Source organism: Nilaparvata lugens, chromosome 3 (genome assembly GCF_014356525.2).
Source record: "Nilaparvata lugens isolate BPH chromosome 3, ASM1435652v1, whole genome shotgun sequence".
Taxonomy (NCBI): Eukaryota; Metazoa; Arthropoda; class Insecta; order Hemiptera; family Delphacidae; genus Nilaparvata; species Nilaparvata lugens.
Window position 1 is genome coordinate 99,088,511 of NC_052506.1, and position 9,731 is coordinate 99,098,241.

General features: G+C 34.8%; 1 protein-coding gene across 1 annotated transcript; it reads right to left on the minus strand.

Moving 5' to 3' along the window:
* Positions 1–4,288: 4,288 nt before the first annotated feature.
* LOC120350695 (GPI transamidase component PIG-S-like) lies at positions 4,289–8,836 on the minus strand. Its single transcript, XM_039425279.1, has 2 exons — positions 8,503–8,836; positions 4,289–6,635 (listed from the first exon to the last, which is right to left on the minus strand). The coding sequence occupies exon 2, from the start codon at positions 5,557–5,559 to the stop codon at positions 5,044–5,046; it is 516 nt and encodes a 171-aa protein (XP_039281213.1). The 5' UTR covers positions 5,560–6,635; positions 8,503–8,836; the 3' UTR covers positions 4,289–5,043.
* Positions 8,837–9,731: the final 895 nt, after the last annotated feature.

Consider the following 9,731-nt stretch of genomic DNA (forward strand, 5'->3'; position numbering starts at 1 on the left):
ATTTAAAAGTAGAGACTTTGATAATTAAGAACATTTATAAGAGATATAATGATCACTTATCAACAAATCATTTAAATAATCTCATTTCACAATTCAAATTATTTTAATTAATTTAAGAAAATTGACTAATTTTGTTTCATACTATAATTTAGATTCACCACTTAATTAATATCCAATAGATTATATGGATGAAGTGTTATGACATGAATCGAGTGAATTACCTTGATAACTTGAGCATTTATATGACTATCGACCGCAGAGCAAAAGATAGAGCAGAAGTACTCCAGCACAAAGTCTCGGGAAGTTGGGAAAGTTTTTAGAAGTGAGAGAGCTCTCCTAGTGAGCTCGAGAGGATGAGTGTTGGCCTTTTCTGATGTTCCGGCCATGAATTGTCTCAACTCCGCCAACTGGTCATGCTGCGACGCCAGAGGCCGTATCACACTCGTCCCAGCCGACATGCTCGAGTTCGAAAACGACATACTGCAACATTCATAACATATTTCTACATATTCAGCAACTACAAGTAGGCGAGGAGTGATCAAACTATGATTGAATTTTTTCAAAAATGAAACTCGGGTACCTAGTGAATTTAATTACTGAGTGTCTTGTTCTAGTTTGATTTCTAATTCAAATAGCTAGATTTGAAATTGATTTCAATATAGGTTGCTTGTGTCTACTTCATTTGTTATGAAATAGCGCTCATCCTTTCATGTTCCACTGACCTAAATCAATGTGTTGTTGATGATGATCAAAAAAGTATTTTTTCATTGAAAATTATTCCAGATCTTGAGTAACATGAGCTGAAAATGATTCCAGAACTTGATTAACATAATTATTGGACCTAACAGCACTCAACTATATAGCTAGTAACTTACCGACTTTGGTAGAGACACCAGGCGAACTGGTGTAGCGAAGAGCCAACTGGTCTACGAGTATATTCGTATCTACCGAGGCGCCTTCAATTTTCGACTGATAATTCGTATGATATGATGAAAATCCTGAACCCAATCCTTTTTGGACAATACTATTATATAAAATATTTTTGGAAGGATATGAGGAATTGAATAATGTGCCCAATAAAATAATGGAACAGTATGTTACATTCTACTGGAATATTTTTTTGGAATATATGATTATTGATCTTCTATCAAATTTTTGTCTCTGCTCGAAAATGCCAGTAGAACACCATTTTATTGTTCTATTATTTTATTACGAAAAAATATCCTAATAGATATACGTAAATAGTGTCGAATAAAAAATTACCTTTAATTCTAGATTATTTGATTCTCTGCTTGGCTACATTTAGGCAAGGATTCGTAAACAGTATGAAATGGGAAAATCTTTGCCGAAAACTATCACTACTCAAGATTTCATGATAAAATAAAAGTTAATTTTTATCATATCTATACAACTTGGGAAATGATTTCAAAAAACTGATACTATCAACATTGAATTATTTGTAAAAACCTGTTTATACAGTCAAATAACTAGATTAATTGTAGTTGTTCTAGATTAATTCTGATGTAACTAATCTATTCATAGATGATTTCTTTTTACTCATTTATCTCATATAAGGATTCAATTTTGCAAGCTAAGCCATTCCCTCGATATACATTGGAGGTTTACGCTTGAATAATTTTACGTTTAATTATGTTATAAAGTATTAATAAATAATGTTCAATCATGAATAAGAATAGCCTGCAATTGTATTAAAGCGCTTTTCTACATTTGAAAATAAGCTGATGGAGAGATTATGAAAATTATAAATATATAGCCATATAGCAAATTCGTCAGTCAGCTTTCAGAAGCCGAAGCGAGTAGACGTGTTTTGTGAAATTCATGTAAATTATTCTAAAAGTATACCATCAAACTGTTGTGTCAGTGAAAACGGCATTGCCAGGAGTTTGTATTCAATATCCAACAATGTGCCTGGGAAAATACACCACTACTTCGAAGCAGGATTTTCAAAGGTAATTGCTATCCTGTAGCGGTAAGAGATTTGATAGACAAAAGAAGAAGAACAAGATCATGGCAATCAACAAGAAATCCAAGAATTAAAACAGAACTTAATAGAATTACTAATGAACTGAGAAAGATGATACAGAATGTAAAACAACATGATATCAATAAATACTTAGAAGAGTTAACCAATGAGTCTACTACAAATTTTTCATTAGAGAGATCAACCAGGAAACTGAAGAGACCTCTTGAACAAGTTACACCAATAAGGAAGAATAAAGATTGCTGGGCAAGGAGAAATAAAGAGAAAGCCTTTTTGTTTGCTGATCATCTGAAAAGGTTTTCTCACCTCATGAGGAAACAATTATAGATGAGAATCCTCATCATCTTGGAGCAGGAGTTATCACTCCAACATTGCCAAGGGAGGTAGAATATGAGATTAAAAATTTGAGCAGAAAGAAAACGCCAGGTTTCGACTTAATAACTGGAGAGGTTCTACAGGAGCTCCCAAGAAAAGCAATTGTGAAGCTATGCCATCTCTTCAACGCTTCATTCCGATTGAAATATGTGCCAAGTTTCTGGAAGGTAGCCGATGTCATCATGATACCAAAACCTGGAAAGCCACCACATGATGTAACATCGTATAGGCCAATTTCACTACTGCCAGTAATATCAAAATTATTTGAGAAACTTCTGAAAAGATTAAAGCCTTATCTGGACGATAATGAATTAATACCAACCCATCAATTCGGATTTCGAGATAAACATAGTACAATAGATCAGGTGCACAGAATAACAAATATTATTGAAAATACATTGAAGGAAAAGAAAGTTTGCTCTGCAATTTTCCTTGACGTAGCACAGGCTTTCGACAAAGTATGGCATTCAGGATTGTGCTACAAAATGAACCAGTTCTTACCAACTGAATACAGTCTGATACTGAAATCATATCTTCAAGACCGATATTTCAGGATAAAACAAGATGATGCTTTTTCATCTCTCAGAGAAATCAGGGCTGGGGTTCCTCAAGGAAGTGTGCTGGGTCCCCTCTTGTACCTCCTATACACATCTGATATACCTCAACCCGAAAACGTAACAGTAGCAACATTTGCTGATGACACAGCAGTTTTATCAGTTGGTGAAACTGTCGAAGTTTCTACAGAGAAATTGCAGGTGGCAGTCAACAGAATCAATGTTTGGACAAAACACTGGCTTATAAAATTGAATGAAGCAAAATCAGTTCAAGTCAACTTTACAAACAGAAGAGTTCAATATATCCCCTTAACACTCAATGGGAATAGAGTACCCTACTCCAACACTGCAAAGTATCTAGGCATGACGCTGGATGCCAAGCTTAGGTGGAAGGAGCATGTGAAGAAGAAAAGAGAACAACTTGGCATAAAATTCAAGAAAATGTACTGGCTACTTGGGAGGACATCAAAATTGTCAAATTATAACAAATTGCTTCTCTACAAGCAGATTCTCAAGCCGGACTGGACCTACGGAATTCAACTCTGGGGCTGCACCCGACCATCCAATATCGACATCATCCAGCGCTTCCAGAATAAAGTACTCAGAAGTTGTGTAGACGTTCCTTGGTACATCAAGTACTCTGATCTCTACCGCGACCTGGGTCGTGTGAACGTGGAAGGAATCCAGCTGCTCAACGTGCATGGAGTAAGAAGACTAAAACGCAGAAAGCCACACGAATTAGTTTAGTGCTAAAGTGTTCAATTGGAAGTGCAAAGGCAGAATACTGTATCCTTTTATGCTAAAAATAATCTTTATTCAATCCTTGACCAATATAGAAGGCTTAACCAATGGGTTTTACCTTCACAAACAATATTCTTATCAATTCAAGTCAAAATAGAATAGCTTATTAGTCTTTAACTAGGAGTTATAAAAATCAAGAAAAAACTATATATATAGCAAATAGCATAAAAGCTTGAATTAAATCTTTGTAGCGTATTTGTCATCTAAAGCTGATTGTAGTTGGATACCGTAGATAGGAACAGTCTTGATTGTGCGTTGATTGCCTGTCTAAAGAAAAATTAGCATTTACCTATCATAATTTACTAGAAACAAAATAAGAAAGTGGGAAGACCTCATTTATTAGTCGTCTGTTACTATCATGCATCTATTGATTGAGTCATTTGAGAAAGAGATAGAAACGTCTTCCACATCATTAGGCTATAAATGCATTTCTATTAAATGACACACTCGATACCAATGAATCATTTTGGGTGGAATTTGAATAAAATCCAGACTGAGAAGAATGTTAACAAACATATTTCTGAAAAATGGTTCTCAACAAATCATTACCCTCATATACTTTTGTTTATTTTAATATATCAAAGATCAAATCATTATTCAATTGTATAATTGCTAGAGAATAATAAGAATGAAAATTATGTAAATGAATGATTTTGATAATAATTATTATTTAATTGTTATTATGGATTACTGCAAATAAAAATACTGTCGGGTGTAGAGTATTTCACACACTATTTATTAAAAGTACGAATATAATTACAATCATCAACATCAATACACACAAAATTATTGAACTTCAAGTTGGAATTATTTTTAAATTACCTTGCCAACAATTCCTGGCTTGTTCACAATTCTCAAGATTGTTACGCTTCCACTATGAATGAACAAAGGAATAGCAGCTAATGATAGCTTATGAATCAGATGAGAAGAAATTAAATTTTATAATATTTCAAACGATATCGCATATTAATTTACAAATTGATGATACTTAATGTAATGATACATAATGATGATACATAATATAAGTACAATATATGATGAAGTGAGTATAAAATAAAATTGACAGAATATCAGAGAGATATAAAGCTTACTGCTCGGAGTTTCTTGAATAAGAAAGTATTGTAGTATCTTCTTGGAAGAGTATTTTCTTAGGTTCGCTACTTAGAATTGTATTACAATGACTTGAATGATTCACAAAATTAGATCACTGACGATAAAAAACTAGCAGAACTTTGGCAATTTGAATAACAGCTCATGTAGGTTATACTTGTGAGTTCATAGAAAAGTGACGGAATGTCAAATTAAAAATATTTAGTCCGTCTTTTGTGACTTTCCACGCAAAACCCTTTTCCATAATTTGATGCTTTTCATTGATAGCAGTACTGGAATCATAATGGGAATGAAGAGCGGAATGTAAACAGCATACTTCTGATCATCGGGGAAGTACAAGAGAGCCAAAAGCGAGGGATGAGTGAAAGCGTTCTCAGCGGATTGGTAAGCCTGCTTCGAATGACTGAGAGCAGCCTCCAGATCTCCCTCGTGCAGAGCGCTCTGACCTAGCTCAACATGATAAACGGCGTCAGAAACTGAAGCACCAACCTCTTCATTTATCACTATGTTGCTTATCTCTTCTAGAAGTTGCGATAATGACTGAAGAGTCATTTGGGCCAAGCTCATCTGTTCCACAGTCCTGAATCTGAAGAGCACATCCAACTCCCAATCGCGAAGTTTTACTGAAGGCAATGGAAGAATGGTGGCGCCTGGTATTGAGGCATACTGATCTGTGATTCCAAGCAGCACTCTCAATTGGATCAAAAATGTAGCCATCAACTTGGGAACGTGTGGCGTGAGAGGTTTCGAGCCATCGCAGTGTTCTTGACTGGGATTTAGCAATTGTATTCCACCCCAACGAGGAGAAAACACAGCATTCACCAAAGATCCATTCTTTGCTTTCAGATACAGAGGCGTCTCCTCACACAGTGATGTGTAAGTTACAAAATGGAGGCAAGGATGTGTGGATACGCCAGACCCCAACTTCTTTTCCAGAGGTGATATGATGTGCGGTAGTTGATCGTGGGTTAGTACATATTTATTCGGCTCATCCAACTTGGGTTGTTGGCCCAGTTCGACAAAGTACAGCCACTGAGATTTCAGTCTGTGATTAGCTATTGGTGACAGTTGTGATATAAGAGGTGCGAAGAAATTTGTAACAGCCGCTGCTTGATCGTAGTCCAATTTAACTTTTTCTGGCTGAGGGCTTATTGTAGAAAAGATCAGATCGTACTCTGGAGAAGCTCGTACTCTGCTTTCTTGTTTGACAACACGCTTCTGAATCTGATTGATTGATCGATGTGTTAGAGCCGATAGAACAGTGTTCAGCAAGTCTTCAGATTGAAGAATCCAAGTGTTCAGCACTTTAACAACTTTTGAAAGATCATTTCTGGTAAAGTAGATACTACGACGATTACCAACAACAACACCATTGTCTAAATACTTCCTGGCATTTCTATCAACAAAATTTCACCTGGCACTGTGGGATGAATAGATGTTTGTTTTTCAATGTCCAGTACATTGGTTCTGCTCATTGGCAATTCAACAATTTTAAAATTGAAATTGAACATTCTTGAATCTTTGAGAGTATTGTTTAGTTGAATAATAATAGTATGAGCGCGATCTAATTGGATAGAGTTCACTGATATAGTCATTGCTATTTTATAGTCGAACTGTTTCAAGTGAGCAATTCTGTGAGTGGGCAGCGGAACACGATACACTTCTGTTGTTTTCCACCAGAGCGGAATGCCAATCACCAGGATGATGACTGCAAACGATATTGCAGCACCGATCCTCAATTTCTCGCTTTCTTTTTCAGCCATTTTCAATCAGTCTTGCTTGCAGTTGGAGCTCTGCAAAAACAGAAATTTCATCCTCAAGATCATGAATCAATGATCACTGATACATCAGTAAAATTTCAATCACTTATAGATAGAAGCGTTTTGAAAAATAAATTAATGAGCTAGACTTCCTGAGTATGGGTTGATTTCAATTTACGGTTTAGAAGGGTACAAAACCAGGCGTTCTCATCTGATTCATAAGCTGATAAAATAATATTAATAGGCTTTATTAACATTTTACGATTGATGTTTGCACATTTTTCTCTTTATGAATGTACATTAACAATTTGACAATCATAATAACTAAGTTATTTTCATGATAGGATTTTTAATTTTTGATTAAAAAAAAATTTTTAACCAAGAGTTCATTAACATTTTAGAGCTCGTGACTCTTGATATCAACTACTTTACCGTACTAAAGATTCTGAAATAATACTTATATGGATAATGTTTGAGTAAGGCCAGGTTGATTATCAGCAGAGATCCAAATAAAAAAACTGATATTTGGGTGCGGATGGTCAGGAAGGTAAATACGCACTAAAGTCGGTCAAACTCTGTAACCTGATTTAGGTACCAATTATACAAGAGTCATATACGCAGTGAATTTATTGGACGCGATATCAGAATTCATGACCTCTTATGGATCGCGTCTATTACTCTCTTATTGATATCCATATTAACGTGCGATTCCTTGTAGGCGTGTCGAGACGCGCGGCTATAAGCAGGCTTGTCGTGACTCATGGTCAGGCCACTGTATACATACAGTATGGAAACTTGGCTAGTACCCTGACGCAAAAATCCGCCATCTTGATAGGAAGTGCCGCATTGTAATAGTATTGATGGTAGGTTCGGATCACTTAAATGATTGGGATCAATTGATTTCGTTCACTGCCACAAGCCAATCAGAAGACCAGGATTGGGACTTCCTAAGGTCACGTGACGTGTCTAGTATTTGCATCATGTAAAAAGCATTGGTTGGATAGGCGTTTTATTGACAGTTTCCATTCTGTACCTATTCTGTGGTCAGGCAGCTCGGGACGCGTCGTTACAGCCGTCAACGCTCTTGCACATAACCAACAGATTCAATTAAATTTGATGATTCATTAGATATGAATTGTAAAAACAATAAAGTAGCTAACACGTCTAATTCATCTGCCGCCATAACGTTTATACAATATGAAAATCCAAAGAGTAATAGAATCTAATGAATTTGAAGGTTAGCCTGTGTGCTCTAGACGTGACGGCTGTAACGACGCGTCTCCAGCTGCCGCATATAGCCGCGCATCTTGGCACACCCCCAAGGAATTGCATCTTATTGCATACTGTAAACGAGCCGAAAAATTTCAGCTAGTTTATGACGATTGTATAGAAATTTAGGGCTTAACGGGGATCTCATTGCTAAACCAAAACCCTAACAAAGAGCATTCCTATTGCGCTTACCTGAACCTACGCATAAAGATGAATAATAAATTTCATTTCAAATTACTAGAGTGTTGAGAATGCATTTTTATTGTATTGGGTGAATCTTGTTGAAGTAAAATAATTAATTAACTTGAATGTTAGGATAAATACCAGTACTTCAATAATAAAAAGAATAAATTTAACAATAAAAATGTATAATTTCAATTGTATAGATTTTTGATTTAGAAATTGCCACATATCCGGACTGCCGGCAATAAGACCTCAAGACTTAATACATTCAATCTATAGTTAAGTTCGGTATCGCAATACGCAAATGCAACAGTACCATAAGCTAAGATACCAAAGCATAATATCTGTTCTAATTGTAAATTAATAGTAAACCTATTAAGAATAATAAAAAAAGCATATATGTTGAGCTGGTTGACTATCTAAGTTATAGCAAAAACAAACAACTTACCTTATGCTTTAAAAAGGTGAGCAGGTACTTCTAATCTCTATTTTAGATAATTCTATGCCTTAAGTTCATTTTCAACACATTTTAGAAACAAAAAACTTTTGTTTAATTACCATTAACGTCATTTTAAATTAAACATAACGCATAACCTTACTTCAGTCACTTCCATTTTGTAAGCTCTTGTCATGGCTAACTAAATCTGAATCTGAATTTTGTTCTTGTTGCTGTTATGTTTTCGGGTACATAATTATAATATCGGTCAACCTATGGTGTAGAAATAATATTAAATTTTATGGGGTCACAGAGTATCACCACAACCAAAAAAATGGGACAAATTAGGCTATCTCATCAAACTGGAACAACAACAAACTAGGTCTTTTTTAGATTCAGATTGTTGCTTCACGCACACAAGATTGGTTTACTCGCGGAAATCCACCTACCCCGGCCGAAAAATTCTATTGACTAAACGTGGGCAAAGTTTTCCAACTTATCGAAAGTGGATCTTTCTACAGAGATGTAGATGATTATTTTGTCAATGAGTTCAGATTGTTGGTTGAATATTATGAAGGACAATATGTTTTTTTATTTATTTATTTATTACAATGCAAATGACACTATGAATAACATTGGAAGATAAATAATAAGGTGTTCCTTGTGCTTATTTTTCTTCCAAATTTATAGGAGACAACAGTCCAAGATAAGGTTAGAATTCACTTGTACATTTTTATAAAATTTTAGTTCAAAATAAACATAGAACTATTAATTTTGAATTAGATGGCTAGTTTGATAAATTAATTTTAAATATTCCACTCAATATCACTTGTAACAAATAATATTGAGTTATTGAAGTAAATTTAACTATTCAAAAACACAAACTCGTATATAATAGGAATCATTGAATTATGATCACACAAAAATGTAATTCATGAACAATAATGTTGGCTATTTTTTCGAAGACACAACATAATTATTAGCCTATGTATATAACTTATATTTACTGTACTAGTTGAAATCTATTGTTGGGCTCTATTTATTTATGCAATTCTATGGTTTAAGTTGAATCCAATAGCTTTAAAGCCATTAAACTGTTGTAACTAACCCAAATGTAATATTTTTGGTTCTGATAGAGTTCGTCCGCCGGTACAAATTGCTTTCAGTTTAACCGCCAAGTTCAATTTCACAAAATCAAAATGTAACTTGCGGGGTCTCAGCAAACTGCATTGAATCTAATT